The following is a 23,967-nucleotide window of genomic DNA, read 5'->3' as shown; positions in this document are numbered from 1 at the left end:
GAGTCTGAGGGAGCAGAGACCAGCAGACGTCTGGTGCACACGCCTAGCCTGTTGCCCGTGGCACATCACCCGCAGTTACCATTGATTGAGTGCATAATGCTTGCCAGAGTTGTTAGGAGCTTTCTGTATATGACCCAGCCCTTGCCAGAGTCCTATAGGAGAGTTATGAGTACCTCCTGGGTCTCACAACTGATACGTGGAACACTGAAACCGAACCAAGTCAAAGAGGAATAGAATAACTTGCATCAGGTTAATAAATCCATGTTAAATGCCCATTATATCATTAGCCACCTAGCTGGGAACCTTCACGTCCTTCTCCATCCAGTTACCTGGTTCTGAGAATTCTACTCCTCCTACCCGTGTGTTGACATTCTTGGCCCACTGCTCATGCCCTCTTCATCTCTGGTTGGCCTACTTGAAATCACTGCCTCTCTGGCCTCTGCACCTCCCTGGCTCCATTTCCTCCTGCTTCAGCCCTGTCCTGGCCAGTCTAGATCCCAGAGGGGGTCTACCTCATTCTCTCTAACCAAATCAGCCACGTCAAGAGTTGGTAGAAGAGCATTCTACTGGAATGTCAGCCCATGAGGTAGGGAATTTTGTCTGTCCACAGATATATTCCCGGGGCCAAGAACAGTGCCTAGCATATAGTAAATGCTCAATAAATATCTGCTGAATGATGGGTGAAGTTAATCCTTTCAAGGACAAGGACTTGAAAGGCAGGGAAGAGTTTGGCATAGAAAAAGAGAAAAATCTGAGCAGCTGGAGAGAGAGAGAGGGAGACTGGTGCAGACGGGGGTGTAGAGATAGGAAGGAGCTAAGTTATGCAGAATCTTGTAGGCCACAGTGTGAAGAGTTTGGATTTTATTCATGGTTGAATGAGTTGTCACCGAATGGTTTAAGCAGAGGATATCATATTTTAATCTCTATTTTAAGATCTCGTGGTCATTCCTTTTTCTAAAGCTGTCATCGCCCTGCTTTAAAAACTCTGGTGTGCACAGAGATAATTCTATGATTCTACTTACATGAGGTGTCTGGAATAGTCAAAGTCATAGAGCCAGAAAGTACAATGGGGGTTGCCGTGGGCTAGAGGCAGGAGTGAATGGTGAGTTATTGTTTTAATGGGTACAGAATTTCAGTTTGGGATGATGAAAACATTCTGGAGATAGATGGATGCTCAATGATATGAATGTATCTAACAGCACTGAATTAAACACTTCAAATTTATTAAGATGGTAACTTGTTACTTATATTTTTCCAGAATTAAAAAAAATTAGAATCCCAAGTTACAAAAATTGACAGCCCAAGTTATAAAACAAGTATTTGTTTGGTAAGTGCCCCATTGCTTGCCCAATGAAATTCAAATTCCCTAACATGGCAGAAAAGGCTCTTTGACTGGATCCCAACCTAGCATTCAAGGTATAGCATTCCCTCTTGCACAAATGATTCCACTGTCTCCAGACAAATCCCAGACTCCCATAATTCCAAAGCATTGTTTAGGCTGTTACTTCTGCTGGGAATTGTACTCTCATCCTGGTATTTCAGATGCCTCCTCAACCTGCAAAGTCCTAGCTAACAGTCTGGATTCCCCAACCTCCCCTGTCCTCTGGCTTCTGGATGGGCACTGGCATGGGTAATGCTATTAATGTGTCTGCTCCATAACTAGGCAGTGAGTGCCCGGTGGACAGGGACTATGCTGTTGTTTCATGTCTGACCCAGGGCCTAATGCTGTGCCTGGTGGGCATTATGCTTCTGAGAACTGGTGTAGTCTAATCTTCTCATGATACTAAAGTATGAGCTCAGACTGCATTCCAGCGAGACTGACCTATGGCGTCTTTCCATGGTTTAGGAAAAAAACCCTTTATTTCAGAGAAATAGAGCCATGAATGAAGATTATTAGGACTAAGTGAGATATACTTTGGAAAATACCTGGCACAGACCCTGCTATATAGAAAATTTCCAATAAATGTAAGCTCACTTTGGCTATTATAATAAGTGCCAAAAAATGGCAGCCATTATCATTATTATATCCAGTTGTTACTTTTGAATTGAGTGAGTTTTGCACTGTCTTTCCTACTACATTTTGCTAGCTAACAAAGCAATATATTTTCTTAGTAAATCTCTAACACTTAGCATGGTTTCTTCCATATGGTGTAGGTGTTCAATAAATATTTGCAGGTTGATCAATCATTAGTAAAGAAGGTCATGCTGAATTTTATAGATTTTTTTCACATTCATCAGGAACATTTTAAATATGAATTTATGAAGCATGAAGATTTTAAAAATTCAATGCAAATAAGTATATTAAAATATGAAAATGGTATAGATATTGTAAGCCTTCATAAAGCAAATGTACAATAGAGGTTATAATGAAACAGAGTAGACAAGTGGTTGCCAGGGTCTGGGGGGTGGGAGAAACAGGAAGAGGTTGGTAAAAGGGTACAAACTTCCAGCTGTAAGGTTAGTGAGTTCTGAGGATATAAGGTAAAACATGGTGACCACAGTATAACACTGTATTATATAATTGAAATCTGCTAAGAGAATATAATTTAAATGTCATCACACACACACACACACATACACGCACAAAGATAAATATGTGAGGTGATGGATGTGTTAATTAACTAGATGGGGAGGGAAGGTTTTCACAATGTATATGTACATCAAATCACTATGATGTACACTTTAAATATCTTACAATTTCATGTCAATTGTGCCTCAATAAAACTGAAATTAAGGCTATAAGAACATATATCGACACATACACATATATATACATACATGTAAATATACATATATATAACATGTATAAATAAGAGAGCAGATAATTCTAACTCACCTCTGTTCCAACAAAGAACTTTGTGCAGAAGTCCTCTATAGGCTTGAGATTGTTGGCCAACGCACCTTCCAGATTGTGGTATGGGTTCATCTCTCCTGCCTTCACTACTTTGCTCTGGGCTAATATTTTGTCTTTCAGAGGAGTATGAATAGAAGGAGCACATATTTACAGTGAAAGACCTTTTAAAATATAGTTAGTTTATATTTTCTGCCCCTTGCCACACACATCTGCCCCATTCTCTCCCCAGTGTGGCGGGCATAAGTATGAGCATCTTTAGACTTCTAATTTAGCAGTGGAACGTGTCTTTCAAACCAAAGCATATGCAGGAACCCTTGCATGTGAAATCTATCAAAACCTGCATTGCTGTGATTAAAGGGTTTCCTGGTGGGAAGGAGGAGACCCCTCCACCTACTTTCAAGGGCTCTAAAAAGTTCCACAGCACCCAGTTTAAAAAACAGTTCTACATTATTTATATCATTTCAGAATTATTTACAGTAAAAATTGGACATAAAATATATCCTCTGGATTACATTACTTTTGATACTCTCAGTAAAACTCTCTACTGAGAAACTCATGTCATTTTTATTCATTTGGCACTGTATGGAATTTTTTCAAATAACTCATGATTAGACTTTTAAGTATCAAAAATGATCTAACTTCAAAAAATAAATCCATCTAAAATGTATTACTTGTTTTCACAAGCACAGCACATGCATGGAACATAGGTTAAAGTTTTCTGGTTAGCTCATGTTTATTACTTAAGAACACCAGGGATTGTACCGCATTATCGCTGTAACTACACATGCAAACAGAGCATAGTTAATCTGGAGGCTAGGGGCGCCTGGATGGCTTGGTCGGTTAAGCGTCCAACTTCGGCTCAGGTTAAGCGTCCAACTTCGGCTCAGGTCATGATCTCATGGTCCGTGAGTTCGAGCCCCGTGTCGGGCTCTGTGCTGACAGCTCAGAGCCTGGAGCCTGTTTCAGATTCTGTGTCTCCCTTTCTCTCTGCCCCTCCCCTGTTCATGCTCTGTCTCTCTCTGTCTCAAAAATAAATAAACCTTAAAAAAAATTTTTAAAAAAAATCTGGAGGCTAAAATTCTAACACCATCTGGGCCTTCTTTCTTTTTAAAACAAAAGTCTTTTTAAAAAACAAAGATGTCATCTTGTTTTAAAACAAAAGTCTTTTTATGAGCTAAAATTAATAAATGTTATTTACCGAAGCTTTGGAAAATAGAGGAAAGCATGAGAAAAATAAGAAAAATCATCCATTATCATATTTTCCAGAGATAACCACCATTAAAATGTCTCCCTACAATTACATTTCTGTGAATATATATATTCTGTGAATATATAAAGGATTTTCTTTTAATTGGGCATTTTAGCTTTTATCCTGTTTTTCTATTCTCTTAAAGATATTATCTTGGGCATATTCCCAGGTCACTTATTAGTTTTTTAAAAATGTGACATTAAATTTCTAGGAGAGGTGGTAGAGAAATATATCCTCATCAAACCCTACTCCCCACATCTTAATACATCATCATCTAGATTATATCAACCATAGGAATACTAACAAATGAACAGAAGAACCAACCAACAAACATATAAATGAAAACTAAAATAGAAGAAAACCTCAGCTACACTAAAAAAATATATATCATTAAAAAAAACCTGTAACATAATTCTGGACAAAAGTGAGAAACAATTATGATTTTGTTGGTACAATCAACCAGTGCTTCCTTTGTTAGGGATCTACATGCTTTGGGCAGTCTCCCTTCCCAAAAGATAAGACATCAAAAACAAGTAACAAGGTAAGCCAAACATGAAACCGGACTTGTAAATAGCTGTATTACAAAGTGCCAATCAACATGTCAAGAAATAACTAGGTACATTTAATCACATTGTTCTTACTAAAAGATATTATTCATATACATTTAACATGAGGAAAAAGGCATTTTGTATCCATTTAATGTATAAAATTAAAATCATTAAAATATTTCAAATTCACCACGCTCATTTCAATGTCTGTTTTTCTCTTTCTAAATAATACACATTAATATATTAGTAGAGTAGAACATGTATATAATTGGTAAGTAAATACATGTTTGTTGGCAATATGTGCTCAAAAATTTTTCTTGATGGGATGCAAGATGGAAAAGTCTGGAGCCCTCTGGTCTAACAAGGAGAGCCTGATCCAGGGGTCACTACCAGTAACACAAAGGAAGAGGCAAAGGTGAGATATGCTATAACGGAAGACCTAATTCTCCTAAGTGAGAGACTGGATGTAGGGACTGGAGGAGAGAGAGAGGGATGACTCAAGTTGTGTTCTGGACACATGGACATTGAGGGAGTAGGTTGGGTTTAAGCCCAAGAGATAGCAAGAGGCAAAGTGGGGGATTCTCAGCAGATTAAGAGTAGACCCAGTTACTGAAAGGAGTGAGGAACGTGGAAAGCATACCGCTGAAATTTGAGTTTGAGGCATATCCACGCTGAGAGGGCAGCAGAGAAAGAGGGCAGAGGAGAGAAACTGAAGAAGTATTAGGAAAACCACAAAAACCAAGGCAGGAGCTCTGAGAAAAGGGGCTAAGTTGATAGTGTTTAATGTGGTGGAGTTAAAGAGAATGAAGCCAGACAAAAATGTTGTCATCAACTGTGTTTACTCAGACTTGACTGGAATAACTTGCATATTTATTAAAATCAACATCATCCCCGTGGATTTTCCATCCATGGATTTCCATCACCAGGGCCCAGCATAACAGTAGCAGCTAACACTTACTGAATGCTTACTACATGACTACATGCCAGGTACTGAACTGTGTGCTCTACATGCACCATTTCATTCAATTCTCACAATAACTCCTAAGGTAGTTAAGAATTAATTCTCCTTCAAGGATGATAAAGTGAGGCTCAGAGAGATTAAGTAGCTTGCCCAGGCCTCATATACAGTGGCTTACATTTATTGTGGGTTGACAAAGAGCTGTTCTTAGAGCTGTATATATATTAACTCATTTTATCTTCTCAATACTACATGAAGTCGTTACCTTCATTATTTGCTTCCATTATATTCATGTATCTCTTTTCAAATAAGTTTTTTGTTTGTTTGTTTGTTTGTTTGTTTGTTTTAAAGTAAGGCACAGAGAGGTATAGTAATTTGACCTGGTCAAATAATAAATTGTAGCTTTGGGATTTAAACCCAAACTCCAGAATCTACATCCTTAACCACTATGCCACAGTGCTTAGGAGAATATAACGGAGGCTCTGAAGGCAATTACAGAGTAGGAATTCCAAAAACTTTTAGAGCAAAGTCTTCCGCAACAGAATAAACAAAAAGAACATCTTAAAGTGACTACTCAGAAGGGCAGACTACTAAGGATCTAATATGGCAGGCAAAAGCCAAGTAGCCTATAGCCACTAGGTGGCAACAGAGTACCAGACAATGCTCCTGAGAGTTCTCCCCAGGGTGTGCCAGTGGAATAGCTGAACTTGTGATTCTTGGTGGAGAGGAGGGGGAGGAGAACCAATATAGACAATACACAGAACATGGTCAAGAAGCATATGACCATGTGTATTCTAGTCAATAGGTTCAAGTCTGGCCAGAGTAGGTGGATAGCTGACAGTGTGTCGTAAGGAAATTCAAAATACCATAATGAGATCTCAAGTAAAGTTCTGAGAGCTGGCCATCTACACAAGAGGCCAGTCACAACCCACGGTAACTGCCTTTAGTGATAAGAGGAGTGTGTTAGCAAGATCCATTGAGATTACCAAGTGAAATTTAATTTTCTCCAGGACTTGTGGTACTGCCTGTCAACACAGACTTCTGAACACACGTAAAGGGATACAGCCAATTAAAGTCTCAGCTGAGAATTGAAAAACATGTTTGTCCGTTCCCTTTATGAACTGATTTAGCCAGATTTATCAGGTTAAATAATATTCTAAGAAAGAGAGATATATTTCTCTAAGACATATCCACAAAAAAAAAAAAGAAAGAAAGAAAGAAAGAAAGAAAGAAATATCCAAGTGACTTTGTCTGTAAAGAGAACATTCATTTGATGGGGAGTATTTATATTTGATGACATTGGGGGCATGCTTCAGGGTTTGTTTTAAATAGGTCGTTTCTTAAGTGGATGTAGATATGTATCTATCCCCCCAGAATGTAAGCTCCATGGAAGCAGGGAATTGGCTTTTCCCAGCTATATCCTCAGAGCCTGTCACTTTGCAAGAGTTTAATAAATGTTTTGAATAAACACAGATATAAATATAGAGATAACAGTGTAAAAATTGTTCTTTAAAAAATTAAGGTATTACAATTACTAAATCTCAGCCAAGTGGAGTTTATCCCAGAAATGCAGGGCTAGTTTAACATTCGGATATTAAAATAATTTACCATATTAATAAACTTAAAAAGAAAAAAAGCATGATGATCTGCAAAAATGCAGAAAAATCTTTTGACAAAATCCAACATTAACTTGTGTATAAAAGGGAACTTCTTTAACTTGATAAAGGCTTCTACAAAAACCCTACAGTTAACATCATACTTACTTGTGAAAGACTAAATGCTTTCTCCCTGAGATCTGGATTAAAACAAGAACGCTCTCCCCTAGAGGTTCTAGCCAGTGTAATCAGGTAAGGAAAAAAATCATACAAATCAGAAAAGAAGAAGTAAAACTGTCCTTATTTACAGATGACATTATCATCTATATAGCGAAAATCCAAATGATATTATCATCTAGAGAACCTAAATAAATCCTCTGCAAATAAGCCATGATAACTAATGTGATTTTAGGAAGACTGCAGGATACAAAATCAATACTCAAACATTAATTGTATTTTTATACACTGGTAATGAACCATCAAAAATTAAAAATTTGAAAGTACTATTTACTAGAACACCAAAAAATGTGAAAGACTTAGAGACACCTATCACAAGAAGCAAAAGCCCTGTACACTGAAAGGTAAAAATATCAGTGAGAAATTAATGACCTAAATAGATGGAGAGATATACTGTACTTATGAGGTAAAAGACTTTATATGGCAGACACCAAATTCTCATAATACTGATTTACAGTTTTGGCACAATTCCAATCAAAGTCAGAGCAGGCTTATCCAAGACAAAAGATACAATATCCACATGGGAAAGAAAAACCTAGAATGGTCAAAAACTATTTTGAAAAAGAAAAAAAACGTTGAAAGCACTAATTTCAAGGCTAATTACAAAGCTACAGTAATCAAGACAATGTGGTATTGGTGTAAAGATAAGTCATACAGATCAATAGAACAAAATAGAGAGTTCAGAAATGGAGTCACACATATTAGGACAGGTGATTTTTGACAAAGGTGCAAAAACCATCCAGTGGAGAAAAGACAGTGTCTTTAGCAAATGGCACTGGAACACTACATGCAAATGAACTCCAATCCATACTTTGTGCAGAGAAAAAAATTATCTCAATAAAGATCATCTAGTTATAAAACTCCTAGAAAAAAAGTAGCCCAAACTTGGGTTAAATTCAAAACCAAAATCATGACCCACAAAAGAACAAACTGATAAACTGGATTTCCTCAAAATTAAAAACTTCTGCTTTTCTAAAGACAGTGTTATGAGAATAACACTTAATATTTCATAGACTGGGAGAAAATATTTGCAAATCACATATCTGATAAAGGACTAGTATGCAGAATATATTAAGAGCTCTGAAAACTCTGAAATAAGAAAACAAACAGCACAACTAAAAAATAGATCAAAGATATGGACACTTCACCAAAGAAGATATGTATACAAATGGAAAAAAATACATGCAAATATACTCAACATCTTTAGTCATTAGGTAAATGCAAATGAGATATCACCACACATGTTTTAGAATGGTTAAGGTAAAAAGACTAGCCATATCATCTATCCATGAGGATGTGGAAAAACTGGAACTTTCCCTCACTGCTCGTTGGAATGTAAAATGGTGCAACCACTTTGTAAAACACTGTGGCAGTTTCTTAAAAAGTTAAACATACACCTGCCATATTATTTAATCATACCATTCCTAGGTATTTACCCAAGCAAATAAAATCATATGTCCATACAAAGGCATGTATATGTATATGTATATGTATATGTATATGTATATGTGTATGTATATGTATATGTATATGTAATAGCCCTACACTGAAAAAGACCCAAATGCCCATCAACAGGTGAATGGATAAACATGTGCAGTATATCCATATGATGAAATATTACTCTAGAATAAAAGGGAATTAACTATTGATGTATACAACAACATAGATGAATTCCAAAATCATTATACTGACTGAAAGAAGTCAGACTCCCCCAAAACGCATATACTCTTTGAATTACATAAAGTTCTAGAAAATTGCAAACTGATATAGTGAGAGAAAGCAGATCGGTGGTGGTCTGGTAGGTGGAGGTGGGGGAGGTGCTGGAGGGAGGTGTTAAAAAATGCATCTTTATGTGAGTCACCTTTAGGAAGTGATGGATATGTTCATTATCTTGATTATAGTGATGGTTCCATGGATTTTTAATTTGTCAATACATATCAAATTGAATACTTTAACATGTACATTTTATTGTATGTCAATTATACCTCAATAAACTTGTTAAAAGTGACTAAGAAAAAAAGCACACTTTAAAAGATACAGTAATGTCCTTACTAGTAGTTGGATAAAAGCAGTAACATCCTCATGATCATCTTTTTTCATTAATTTAAAGAGTAAGGTATTTAATGAGTTACTCTTTACAAGTTACATTAACCTCTCTCAGTTTTGGTTTCCTTAATTATAAAATGGTAATGAAAACTCCCAGTTTGCAGGATTGTCATGATCATTGGCATCTGTTTTACTCATTGTTACACTCCTGGGGCCTAGCATAAAATGAGAATTTTATAAATAACTGTTAAATGAATGAAACCATGTGCAATATTAGCTAGCACAGTACCTGACTCATGGCTGAAATTCAATAAATTATAGCCAATAGCTGAATACAAAGAAGTGGAGAAGAGAACCCAACTTCGATTCCCTCTGGAATCTGGAATTTGGCCTTTGCAGGCCCAAATACATAAAAACATGAGATGTTTTAATACTGCTTAGAAAGTGTCCATAAAAATATAGTGATTCCTTTGTTTGTTTGTTGGTTGGTTTTTAGCATGAGGTCTTGAGTTGTATCTATGAAACACACAGCTTCAAAGTGAGTTTTGCCCAAGCTGGGTATTAGATATATATATTTCTGAGATATTCTATCATTTAACTGAACATTCAACAACTTATAAATGGAAATCCTTTTGATAAGGCAAATATTTGGTAAGTACTTCAGTTTCTAGTGATTCTTGTACATTTCCATTATGCATTGCTCTCAGGGTGGGATATTCATGCATACCTTTAATAGCTTTGACATTTATATGTGTACCCTTCAATTATTTCAACAAAGGTGTATGGGTTGAGATAGGTTAAAAAGTCAATTGTTATTTCTCTACTCTGTTTTATGGTGGTGCTGTACAAATATTAATTTTTCTATTATGTTCTGATTGGGAATGGTAATTTATTTCTTACATTTCATAACTTATTTTGCTAGAGTTGAGATATGTTCCATTTTATACAACTATTCTTTGAGCACATGCATACTTGTTTTGTAAAAATTTTTTAATGAGTTTTCAAACATATATAAATGTACTCAATAAATGTTTATGAAACTAAGCTGAACTGAATCCTGTGAAGTCTTTGTGTGTATATAGGCAATTTTAATGTGTTGGCTGTAGTTATTAGAGCCATTATGAAGTTCCATATTGGAGAGTTTGAGTTTCTGTATTCTTTTTACAAATCAGACTATCTTAGCAACCGTCTAACTCACTGTAGACATAAGGAACCACTAATACTCAAACTATTACATGCCTTTTTAAAAATGTTTTTTAATTTATTTATTTTGAGAGAGGGAGGGAGAGAGAGAATGAGTGGGGGAGGGGCAGAGAGAGGGAGGCAGAGAGGATCCTAGCAGGCTCCACACTGTCAGTGCAGAGCCCATCTCGACTTAAACTCACCAACCCAACCCTGAAATCATGACCTGAGCTGAACCGAGGAGTCAGCCACTCAACTGACTGAGCCACCCAGGGACGCCCTCATGCCTTTTTAATAAGCAAAGGCAGTTACCTTGTGCTTTGTAAAGGAGATGGTCCTCACTCAGGCTGATCTTGGTTGGGCAGTGGTCTAAACTTGTTTCACCTTTAGACAGCCTTATCTTTTGGGAGAACATATAAGAAAGATTATTTCTATATATCCTGTGGGTGATTTATTCTTGTTTTTCCCTTCTGCCCCCAGATGGCTGTTTTCCACCTCCCTCCCCTTGTCCCTTTTCCATTCTCTTTCAGATTTCTGGTTGCTTTTCCCCAGGGATAGTGTCTAAACCACAGTTTCTAAAACCTTGTGACCCAAGGGTGCTTGTCCAGGAGCTCCTTTCCAAATCCCAGGCTCGTGTGTTTAATTTCTGAAAATATTGTGTATTCTGTTTCATAATATATCCTTTTTGGTTTTAATATAAAATAAGGGCTTATTCTCCTGTTTCCTAAATCTTTCAGTTAAACGAACCTCCAGAAGGTTGTGTGGGGTCTTTTCATCTGCCTGGCACTGCTGAGTCCATTTGGGGACACACATGCCCCTGAGCTCCAGAAGTGGCCCTGAGTCTGCACCAGAACAGGATATTTTTCCCTCACAGCATCTGCCCCACGTTTCTCCATCATGATGTTTGTCTACATGCTTACAATTACTCAGGTGAGTCTTTGCACATTTCTTTTAAAACTATTTATAGCTCAAGTAAATCCTACCACAGAAAATTCCTAACCCTCTCTTTCTAATTTCTAATCCCTAATCCCAGCTACTTCAGGAATATTCTCACCCCTCTGTGCTCTCTCTTCCATTTGGAGCAAATATATAATAATGTAATGTAATGTAATGTAATGTAATGTAATGTAATGTAATAATGACACTTGTACAACAAAGGGAAAAAAGTATTAAGTTTGGAATTAGAACTACACATTCTAAAAAAGGAAAGTCATCAATATCGGAAGCTCATTCATACTTTCCATACATATTCCATCCACAGCCATATCTTTCTCAAATTAAAATTGCTTTTCTTCAACCTCTGCTTTTCAAGAAAAGTGCAAGAAATTTCTCTTTCAATTACTTTCAGTTTTGTTTGCTCATGGGTATTAAAATACTGTTTCCTACTAGATGTGAAACATGCAGAATTTTGCCTACATTAGGGGCAAAATTAGCATTTCTAGCTAACGGGAGAGCCTACTGATTTACAGAGAACTGCTCATGCACATGAATAGTTATTATACAAATCATTGATAAGTTGCAACTTGCTAATACATGAACAAATGTCAATCTTGAGTTCACAAAAATTGTGATTTTGGGCTTGACCTAAGCAGGCATCATAATAATCCTCAGTGAAAGAATCAGTTGGTTAAACGAATACGTAAATTATAAAGTCTTATGCTAATTTGAGCTCCTCCACTTTTAGAGTGTGTGTATATATGTATGCAAATGCATGTACACAATGCAAAGTATATATAAGCTAATAGAATGGACTAAACTGCGTGTTACTCACCTTAATGAGGGGTTTCCAGGAGAGATCTAGATGCAAAAAAGTAGATGGCACATCAAAAGGAATTTCAATACTTTCTTCTTTCTTTTTCTCTATTGGTGGTGGGGTTAAAGCTTTCTGTGATCTGATATCCCAAAAACATATTGTGCTTTAAAAAAAATTCACATGTTATTTAATATAAATAAGAGGTATAGCCTGAGAACTACCATACTTCCTGCTGTTACACATTAGCAATGTAATCATGGCTGTATTTTAATACCTCTGAAAGTAAGATTTTTATGAAATGCCACTGTTTTGCATCTTATAGAAAATTATACAGTTTATAAGGTTATTTCATGACTTTGCTAGTATTAACACGAATATTATAGGAGAATTGAGTTTGGAGACTGACACCATCTTTTTTTTAACATAACAACTTTATTGAAATCTAACTCATATAGCACAAAATTCACCTATTTAAAGTACACAATTCAGTGGTTTTCAATTTTTCACAGTCAATTTTAGAAGATTTTTGTCACCCCAAAAAGAAATCTTGTACAGATTGGCAGTCACTCCTCATTGCCCCCAGCCCCTCCCACCAGCCCTAGACAACTACTCATCCACCTCTTGTCTGTATAGACTTGTCTCTTCTGGACATTTCACATAAATGGAATCAGAATATGTGGCCTTTTGTGACTGGCTTCTGTCATTTAGCACATTTTCGAAGTTCATGTCAGTATACCATTTCTTTGTATTGCCAAATAATATCCCATTGTATGGAATATACCACAGTTTATTTATCCATTCACCAGTTGATGGACTATTATGAAGAATGCTGCTCTGAACATTTGTGTATAAGTTTTGTGTGGATTCCTGGGTACATTTCTCTTAGGTATACACTGAGGAGTGTAATTGCTGTGTTATATGCTAACTTCTGGGTTTGATCTTTTGAGGAACTGCTAGATTATTTTCCAAAGCAACTGCATCAGTTTTACGTTCCCATCAGCAATGTGTGAGGATTCAAATTACTCCACATCCTTGCCAACACTTGCTACTTTTAGTCTTTTTTATTACAGCCATCCTAGTGGGGGAAGTGGTGTCTCATAAAAATTAATTTAGATTTGGGGCACCTGGGTGCCTCAGTCGGTTGAACCTCTGACTTCAGCTCAGGTCATGATCTCACAGTTCGTGGGTTCCAGCCCCATGTTGGACTTTGTGCTGACAGCACAGAGCCTGCTTTGGATTTTCTGTCTCCCTCTCTCTCTCTGCAACACCCCCCCCCCAATAAATAAACATTGAAAAAAAATTTAAGGGGCGCCTGGGTGGTGCAGTCGGTTAAGCGTCCGACTTCAGCCAGGTCACGATCTCGCGGTCCGGGAGTTCGAGCCCCACGTCAGGCTCTGGGCTGATGGCTCAGAGCCTGGAGCCTGTTTCTGATTCTGTGTCTCCCTCTCTCTCTGCCCCGCCCCCGTTCATGCTCTGTCTCTCTCTGTCCCAAAAATAAATAAACGTTGAAAAAAATTAAAAAAAAAAAAAAAGAAAAAAAATTTAAAATTGATTTAGATTTACATTTGCATGTGCTTTGGAAGTAATATGTAGGAAATCACTCTCTAATCCAAGGTCATGAACATTTATGCTTATGTTCATTAATGTTTTCTTCTAAAAGCTGCATGGTTTCACATCTTACATTTAGATCTTTGTTCCATTTTCAGCTAATTTTTGTATAAGGTGTGAGGTAAGGGTCCAACTTCATTCTTTTGCTTGCACATATTCAGCCAAATGTCTCAGCACCATTTGTTGAAAAGATTAGTCTTTTTCCATTAAATTGTCTCAGTATTCTTGTTGCAAATCAGTCATCCATAGACATATGGGTTTATTTCTGTACTCTATGATTTCTGTGTCTGTCTTTATGCCAGTGTCAGTACATCTGTCTCTATAGTTATAACTTTGAAGAAAGTTCAGAGATCAGGAAGTGTGAGTCCTCCAACTTTGTTTTTTATCAAGATTGTCACTTTGGCTATTTTAGGTCTCGTGTTTTGTTTTGTTTTGTTTTGTTTTGTTTTTGCAATCTTTTTTTTTATTTTTAATTTTATTTATTTATTTATTTTTAAATTTACATCCAAATTAGTTAGCATATAGTGCAACAATGATTTCAGGAGTAGATTCCTTAGTGCCCCTTACCCATTTAGCCCATCCCCCCTCCCACACCCCCTCCTCTAACCCTCTATTTGTTCTCCATATTTATGAGTCTCTTATGTTTTATCCCTCTCCCTGTTTTTATATTATTTTTGTTTCCCTTCCCTTATATGCATCTGTTTTGTCTCTTAAAGTCCTCATACAAGTGAAGTCATATGATATTTGTCTTTGACTGACTAATTTCACTTAGCATAATACCCTCCAGTTCCATCCACGTAGTTGCAAATGGCAAAATTTCATTCTTTTTGATTGCCAAGTAATACTCCATTGTGTATATATATATATATATATATATATATATATATATATATATATACATATACCACATCTTCTTTATCCATTTATCCATTGATGGACATTTGGGCTCTTTCCATACTTTGGCTATTGTTGATAGTGCTGCTATAAACATGGGGGTGCATGTATCCCTTCAAAACAGCACACCTGTATCCCTTGGTTAAATACCTAGTAGTGCAATTGCTGGGTCGTAGGGCAGTTCTATTTTTAGTTTTTTGAGGAACCTCCATACTATTTTCCGCAGTGGCTGCACCAGCTTGCATTCCCACCAACAATGCAAAAGAGATCCTCTTTCTCCGCATCCTCGCCAACATCTGTTGTTGCCTGAGTTGTTCATGTTAGCCATTCTGACAGGTGTAAGGTGGTATCTTATTGTGGTTTTCATTTGTATTTCCCTGATGATAAGTGAAGTTGAGCATTTTTTCATGTGTCAGTTGGCCATCTGGATGTCTTTGCAGAAGTGTCTATTCATGTCTTTTGCCCATTTCTTCACTGGATTATTTGTTTTTTGGGTGTTGAGTTTGATAAGTTCTTTATAGATTTTAGATACTAACCCTTTATCTGATATGTCGTTTACAAATATCTTCTCCTCTTCTGTCCGTTGCCTTTTAGTTTTGCTGATTGTTTCCTTCGCTGTGCAGAAGCTTTTTATTTTGATGCGGTCCCAATAGTTCATTTTTGCTTTTGTTTCCCTGGCCTCTGGAGACGTGTTGAATAAGAAGTTGCTGCGGCCAAGATAAAAGAGGTTTTTGCCTGCTTTCTGCTTGAGGATTTTGATGGCTTCCTGTCTTACATTTAGGTCTTTCATCCATTTTGAGTTTATTTTTGTGCATGGTGTGAGAAAGTGGTCCAGGTTCATTCTTTTGCATGTCGCTGTCCAGCACCACTTGCTGAAGAGACTGTCTTTATTCCATTGGATATTCTTTCCTGCTTTGTCAAAGATTAGTTGGCCATACATTTGTGGGTCCATTTCTGGATTCTCTATTCTGTTCCATTGATCTGAGTGTCTGTTCTTGTGCCAGTACCATACTGTCTTGATGATTACAGCTTTGTAGTATAGCTTGAAGTCTGGGATTGTGATGCCTCCTGCTTTGGTTTTCTTTTTCAAGATTGCTTTGGCTATTCGGGGTCTTTTCTGGCTCCATACAAATTTTAGGATTATTTGTTTTAGCTCTGTGAAGAATGCTGGTGTTATTTTGATAGGGATTGCATTGAATGTGTAGATTGCCTTGGGTAGTATTGACATTTTAACAATATTTGTTCTTCCTATCCAGCAGCATGGAATCTTTTTCCATTTTTTTGTGTCTTCTTCAATTTCTTTCATAAGCTTTCTATAGTTTTCAGTGTATAGGTTTTTTACCTCTTTGGTTGGATTTATTCCTAGGTATTTTATGGTTTTTTGTGCAACTGTAAATGGGATTGATTCCTTGATTTCTCTTTCTGTCGCTTCATTGTTGGTGTATAGGAATGCAACCAATTTCTGCACATCGATTTTATATCCTGCAACTTTGCTGAATTCATGATTCAGTTCTAGCAGTTTTTTTGTGGAATCTTTAGGGTTTTCCATATACAGTATCATGTCATCTGCGAAGAGTGAAAGTTTGACCTCCTTCTGGCCAATTTGGAGTGAAAGTTTGACCTCCTCTTGCCTTTTATTTCTTTGTGTTGTCTGATTGCAGAGGCAAAGACTTCCAATACTATGTTGAATAACGGTGGCGAGAGTGGACATCCCTGTCTTGTTCCTGACCTTAGGGGAAATCTCTCAGTTTTTCCCCATTGAGGATGATATTAGCATTGGGTCGTTCGTATATGGCTTTTATGATCTCGAGGTATGATCCTTCTATCCCTACTTTCTTGAGGGTTTTTTATCAAGAAAGGATGCTGTATTTTGTCAAATGCTTTCTCTGCATTCTATTCTATTGAATTCTATTGAGAGGATCATGTGGTTCTTGTCCTTTCTTTTATTGATGTGATGCATCACGTTAATTGTTTTGCAGATATTGAACCAGCCCTGCATACCAGGTATAAATCCCACTTGGTCGTGGTGAATAGTTTTTTTAATGTATTGTTGGATCCGGTTGGCTAATATCTTGTTGAGGATTTTTGCATCCATGTTCATCAGGGATATTGGTCTATAGTTCTACTTTTTAGTGGGGTCTCTGTCTGATTTTGGTATCAAGGTAATACTGGCTTCGTAGAATGAGTTTGGAAGTTTTTCTTCCATTTCTATTTTTTGGAACAGCTTCAAAAGAATAGGTGTTAACTCTTCCTTAAATGTTTGGTAGAATTCGTCTGGAAAGCCATCTGGCCCGGGACTCTTGTTTTTTGGGAGATTTTTGATTACTAATTCAATTTCCTTATAGGTTATGGGTCTGTTCAAATTTTCTATTTCTTTCTGTTTCTTTTTTTTTTTTTTCAACGTTTATTTATTTTTGGGACAGAGAGAGACAGAGCATGAACGGGGGCGGGGCAGAGAGAGAGGGAGACACAGAATCGGAAACAGGCTCCAGGCTCTGAGCCATCAGCCCAGAGCCTGACGTGGGGCTCGAACTCCCGGACCGCGAGATCGTGACCTGACTGAAGTCGGACGCTTAACCGACTGCGCCACCCAGGCGCCCCTATTTCTTCCTGTTTCAATTTTGGTAGTGTATATATTTCTAGGAATTTGTCCATTTCTTCCAGATTGTCCATTTTATTGGCGTATAATTATTCATAATATTCTCTTATTATTGTTTTTATTTCTGCTGTGTTGGTTGTGGTCTCTCCTCTTTCATTCTTAATTTTATTTATTTGGGTCATTTCCTTTTTATTTTTGATCAAACTGGCTCATTGTGGTTTTAATTTGCATTTCCCTCATAGGTAATGTTGAACACCTTTTCATGTGTTTATTGGCCATTTGCTATTTTGGGAGGAGAAATGTCTATTGGTAATCTGCTCACTTTTACATTGGGTTTTTTTTGACTTTTTGTTGTTGAGTTGTAAGAATTTTTCATATTCTGGATAGAAATTTCTAATCAGATATATGTTTTGCAAATATGTTCTTCCATTCCGTGGGCTGTCTTTTTTTAACTTTTCGATAGTGCCTTTTGAAGCACAAAAATTTTGGTGAATTTCCATTTACCTTTTTTCTTTTATTGCTTATGTTTTGGTGTCATGTACAAGAGATATGATATATAAATATATATTATAAATATATAATAATGTAAATTAATATATCATATAAATATATGTATATTTACACAGGCAATGTTGGATTTAATGTGCTTTGTGCATAGTAAGCATCCAATAAAGGTTATTTCTCATCTTTTTTCTCCTTCCTTACAGATTGACTATAAAAATCAAATGAGATAATGTATGCGAAAATTCTTTATAATGTTCCACACATTATATATAAAGTATTATTTTTAGTGTAATGAACTTGGTAACACATTTATAATGATACTTGTACACTATTTTAGTATAAAAGTGCCTTTGTATTAATTATGTGAAAACATGTGTTGAGGATGGCAAAGAATATGCTGTATTAGCTCCCTAATTTCTATCACTGAGGTTATGAAGAAACTGATTAATAAATTTAAGACATTATTAAAGAATTTAGATGTGTAAGTTAAAGTATTTAGATAAACAGATAGTAATTCAAGTAAGACTAACAAAACATATTCATTTATGTGACTTAATGTTAATCATTTATTCATCTTAATAATGAACAGTTAAAATTCATGAAAGTATTAATCATTTTTATGTTGTCAAAATATAAATCCTTGGAGAACACCACAAATGACACAAAAAAAATCTGCTTTAAACTATAACTATAGTTGTTTTAAAACTGTTTTTCCAAATTACAAAGATCTTCTTAAATCTCATTTATAGCATTAATTTGCATTATCCATGAAATGATTTTGCTAAATACATGTAACTTCAGTTGGACTTTCTGCATGAATCAGTCACATATTCTTTTTCTTTTATTAATTTATTTTTTAAATTCCAACATAATTAATATATAGCTTTATATTAGGTTCATGTGTACAAAGTAGTGATTCAACAATTCTATACATTACTCAAGGCTCACTAGGATCAGTGTGTTCTTAATCCCCTTCACCTAGTTCATCCATCCCCTCTCCCTCCTCCGCTCTGGTAACCATCAGTTTTTCTCTATAGTTAAGAGTGGTTTTTTGGTCTGTTTGTTTATTTGTTTGTCTCTTTTTTTCTTTGTTTTGTTTCTTAAATTCCACACGAGTGAAATCATATGATAATTGGCTTTCTCTGACTGACTTATTTCACTTAACATTATGCCTTCTAGATCCATCCATGTTGTTGCAAATGGCAAGATTTCATTCTTTTCTAGTAGCTGTGTAATATCCCATTGTTTAGCCATATTTTTTATTAATGGAACCTTATTTTATTTTTTTAAAGTTTATTTATTTATTTTGAGAGAGCGAGAGTGAGTGTGAATAGGGAAGGGACAGAGAGAAGGAGAGAGACAGAGTTCCAAGCAGGCTGTGTACTGTCAACACAGAACCCAACTTGGGACTTGGTCTCATGAATCCTAAGATCATGACCTGAGCTGAAATCAAGAGTCAGATGCTTAACTGACTGAGCCACTCAGGCACCCTGGGACCTTATTTTCTCTTATTCTATATTATAAGTCCTTGGCATGGCTGAAGTATAAAGATTAGAACTGGTAAGTTTTCCAAATAACTAAAAGTTAGCTTTTCTAAATGCTAGAATATTTCCAAATTCAAGGGCCATCATTATAACCAACAATCAAGGACCTGTGTCTTAAATATAAAACATGTAATATTTTAAGTCTGTTCAGTGCTTCTAGATGTTTTCCAAGGCTACCGAACAACAGTATAGCTTTGCATTTTGTTGTTTATAATCAATATCATACCATAAACACTTCTCCGTGAAATCATAACAATTTTAATTGTTGTGTAAATATTTCATATGACCCTACTGGTGGCCCTTTTGGGCAATAATCCCCCCACCCCCATGCCCTTTTACTTTTTTAGCAGGAACATTCTAATGGTCCTTTGGGGAACTGCCCTTCCCCATTGCATGCGGTCAGGTTGGAGTTGTCACTCAAAGTGCCCTACCATTACCTCCCTGGCCAAAGGGGTGAATTTGATGGAAAAGAAGTCATGTTAGAACTGATCCAATCAGATGGAAGGAGCTAGGCATTCATTCCAGCTACCCAATCCATGGGGTTTTTTCTGAGGCCTGAGTCTGCTCTTTTTTTGATTCCGCAGTATCATTACTTACTACCTATATATAGTATAGGATATTGGTGTATGTACACCTCACTATATGTATAGTGAGTTACTGGTAGATAATGTGTTTGCCTTCAAAGTCTCATTTTCTCTATCCATAAGTATTTTTCAGGGTAGTTGTAAATATAAAAATAGTTAACTTATTAGTATTGGCATAAACTTCCAATAAATTGATTTTATCCCCTTAAGTTAGCCATAGTCAATTTCTTTTGCTTGCAGTCACAGAACCTTACCCAATATGTGTCCACAGGATTAATCATGTCTCCCTGACCCTTTGCCCATGGCTGCTGTTAATGTTACATATACCTTCATCTTCCACTGCATAGCTGTCAACTTCTATGACTTAAAGTGTCATTTATTCTATTGGGGTTAAAGCTTTTTGGAATGGACAAGTTTTGCCAGTATTTGGATGCTAGATAAATAATATCACTCTTCATATTTCCTACTTCATTGTGAATTTTTAGTTTCAGAAATTGGGAGATGTGATTTTATTTAAATGAACATTCTCTGACATAGTTATCAAATTGTTTATTAAAAAAAACTTTTATAAATATGCAATAAAAATGTAAAACTTCTGGGGTGCCTGGGTGGCTCAGTCGGCTGAGCATCCAATATCAGCTCAGGTCATGATCTCATGGTTCATGGGTTTGAGCCCCACATCAGGCTCTGTGCTGACAGCTCAGAGCTTGGAGCCTACTTGGGGTTTTGTGTCTCCCTCTCTCTCTGTTCCTCCCCTGCTTGCACTCTGTCTCTCTCTCTCTCAAAAATAAATAAAGATTAAAAAAAATTTTTTTAATGTAAAACTTTTCCACTTTCAGAAAGAAGCTTTCCCAATTAACTGTTGTAATCTTTGTGAGATAAAATTGAATGTAAATTTACAAACATGAGAATATAAAGAAGCAACATAACTATGGATAATGTTATACAACATTAACAACCATGAAGCCTTGTTAATTCTTTTTACAACATATTTGTATCTATAAAAATATTTTTTCAACCAGCAATAATCTCTTCTGTCCTGTTATTATATCAGGTTTAATTGCTACAATAAAGATTATTTAAGGAACAGAAGAAGATAATGATTTTAGAAGCATCTAGGGAAAAAAAGGATATATAGTATGAAAACATTTTAGGTAATGTTTAAAATAAGACTGTGATACTGTGAATTGTAAGATACATAAGTTTGATCTTCCTCCAGGATTCTAGCAGAGAGCTTCTAAAACCCTTGGAATTTCCTAGATGTTTGAGGGTAGTAAAGATGCCTTTTGTTATGTTAATGAGGCGACCTTTGGAAAACACCTAAGGATGGAGGCTGGTTGCCAGTGGAGGCAACCTTGCAATTAGAGAGTTGGACTTTTCAGTTCACCCCCTGACTTCCGGGGCGGGGAGAGGTGCAGGAGTTCAGTCACCAATGGCCAATTATTCTATCAATGGTATCTGTGTAATGATGCCTCTGTAAAACCCCAAGAGGACAGGCTGCAGAGTTTCCTGGTTGGTGAACACACGGAGACTGGGGACAGTGAGCACCAGAGACGGCATGGCAGCTCCTAGCTTTTTCCCCATACTTTGCCCTAAGCATCTCTTCCATCTGACTGTTCCTGAATTACATCCTTTTATAATAAGCCAGTAATCTACTAAGTAAATTGTTTCTCTGAGTTCTGTGACCTGCTCTAGCATATTAATCCAACCTGAAGAGGGAATCTTGGGAACTTCCAATCTACAGCAAGTCAGTCAGAAGTACAGGTAACAACCTGGGCTTGTGACTGGCATCTGAGGTGGCAGGGGAAAGGGGGTGGCGAGGGTGGGGGGTGGAGAGAGCAGTCAGGTAGGACTGAACCTTAACCTGTGAATCCGGGTAGATAGTGTCAGAAGTGAATTGAGTTGTAAGACACCCAGCTGGTGTCCAGAGCATTGCTTGCTAGAACTATGGGGAAACCTTCCTCCCCACCCCCACCCCCACCCCCCCCATGTTGAATTGACCCATGAACACTAACAAAGACCTACCAATCAGCCGAACATGTGACAAGTTGACAGCATATTCCACTTCGATTCTCAAAGACAGAACCCATTCTGTTAATCTGTTTTTTAAAAACATAAGAAGTAAATTCCATGTACCTAGAACAGTAATGACTTTTCTCATAGCTTTTTACTCTTTAAATATTTTCAGGTTTTAATTTTTATTAAAGGAATATAACACTGTCACAGAAATTTGGAGAATAGATTTTAAAATAAAATATTATTCTGCCATACATTTTTTCCAGTCTTTTTTCACAGAAACATTTTTACATAGTTTTAATTAGCATGCGTAAAAATTTCTGTCCTTAGATTTTTCAGTTGATATCATTTGAACATTTTCCTATGTACTCATAAATCATTTTAATAGTCTTATATAGATGGTGTATCATAATTTGATGATCCATTATAATTAGAATCATAGGCTCTTTTGTTTTTTACTATTAATGGTGGAATGAAACAGGAGGTTTTATGAGATTGTTAAGCAGATAAGGTCAGTGGAGAAGACGCTTAGTGTTACATTAGATACCCACAGCCACCTAGCACAGTTAATGGCTCCTCAGGGTCCTAGAAGGTCCCAAATTCCAAGCAGCTAGCTTTGAAACGAGGTGAAAGGTTGTGTGGCAATCTATGAAAGTGCTGCTCTTGAATCCATAGGGAAACATGACTTTCCCCGGTTCCCTACTTTCCTGATGAGCAAAAAGTAAACAAAGGCAGGGGCTCTAACAGCAAATAAGCAGTGAGAGTAGGGGTGGGAGGAGGGAGACAGGTGCTGTATTGCTGCCGCCAGTAGACGGCACAGGAATTAAGACCCTGGAAAGCTGGCTGAGGCCACCACGGTCTGAACCCTCTCAGGTTCCCAACTGCTGCCAACTTCTACTCAGATCTGATAAGCAACCCAGAGTCTGTGCGCCTCTCCCTCTGCTGAACCTTCGCTGCGGTATGAAGTGCAGGGCGAGAGCCCAGAAGCGTGCTCGCCTGGGCTTTTATGTTTTAATGATTTTAAAAACAGCAACAACATAGTATAATATTATAGACATTTGGAAAGTAGGTTTTAAAATCAAATATAATTCTAACTATATTCTTTTCCAGTCTCTTTTCACGAATACATTTTGACACAGTTTGTTAAGATGTGCATATAATTTTGTATCTTGAGGCACGAGTTGGATTATTTCTTTTTTAAAAAAATATTTTTAATGTTTCTTTATTTTTGAGAGAGAGAGAGAGAGAGAGAGAGCATGAGTGGGGGAGAGGCAAAGAGAGAGGGAGACACAGAATGTGAAGAAGGCTCCAGGCTTGGAGCTGTCAGCACAGAGCCTGATGCGCGGCTGGAACCCACGAACCATGAGATCATGACCTGAGCCGAAGTTGGACACTTACCCAACCGACTGAGCCACCCAGGCGCCCCTGAGTTGGATTATTTCTTATGAATATGAATTCCCACAATTTGAATTGCTGTTCAAAACGTTGAAATTTGGATGATTTAAGAACCACATTGACTAATTGTATTCCAAAAGTTTTATGTTGGAACCAGCAATGTTAGAGTTTACTGGTTTCACCATTGTATCCTTTTTAATTTTTTTTAAACGTTTATTTATTTTTGAGACAGAGAGAGACAGAGCATGAACGGGGGAGGGTCAGAGAGAGAGAGGGAGACACAGAATCGGAAACAGGCTCCAGGCTCTGAGCTGTCAGCACAGAGCCCGATGCGGGGCTCAAACTCATGAACCGTGAGATCATGACCTGAGCTGAAGTCGGACGCTTAACCGACTGAGCCA

At 36.9% G+C, this 23,967-nt stretch overlaps 1 protein-coding gene and 1 long non-coding RNA gene across 5 annotated transcripts in view; one reads left to right on the top strand and one right to left on the bottom strand.

Moving 5' to 3' along the window:
• LOC147578138 (uncharacterized) overlaps positions 1-13,691 on the top strand; it is a 46,598-nt gene extending 32,907 nt beyond the window's left edge. For both annotated transcript variants that reach the window (XR_015254828.1, XR_015254827.1), the window contains one exon: positions 11,407-13,691. This is a non-coding gene — a long non-coding RNA (uncharacterized LOC147578138). The remainder of the gene's footprint in view (positions 1-11,406) is intronic.
• Positions 1-23,967, bottom strand: part of DNAI3 (dynein axonemal intermediate chain 3) — a 96,690-nt gene that overhangs the window by 16,897 nt on the left and 55,826 nt on the right. For all 3 annotated transcript variants that reach the window (XM_086717436.1, XM_086717435.1, XM_086717434.1), the window contains exons 14-17: positions 22,181-22,254; positions 12,441-12,585; positions 10,982-11,069; positions 2,837-2,967 (exon numbers count right to left, since the gene is read on the bottom strand). In XM_086717436.1, the coding sequence (XP_086573562.1) occupies positions 2,837-2,967; positions 10,982-11,069; positions 12,441-12,585; positions 22,181-22,254 (438 nt within the window). The remainder of the gene's footprint in view (positions 1-2,836; positions 2,968-10,981; positions 11,070-12,440; positions 12,586-22,180; positions 22,255-23,967) is intronic.

The sequence above is a fragment of the Puma concolor genome, chromosome C1 (genome assembly GCF_028749965.1).
Source record: "Puma concolor isolate L17-30 chromosome C1, mPumCon1.1.hap2, whole genome shotgun sequence".
NCBI classification, from domain to species: domain Eukaryota; kingdom Metazoa; phylum Chordata; class Mammalia; order Carnivora; family Felidae; genus Puma; species Puma concolor.
Note: the sequence above shows the minus strand (reverse complement) of the source record. Positions and strands in the feature narration are given on the sequence as shown.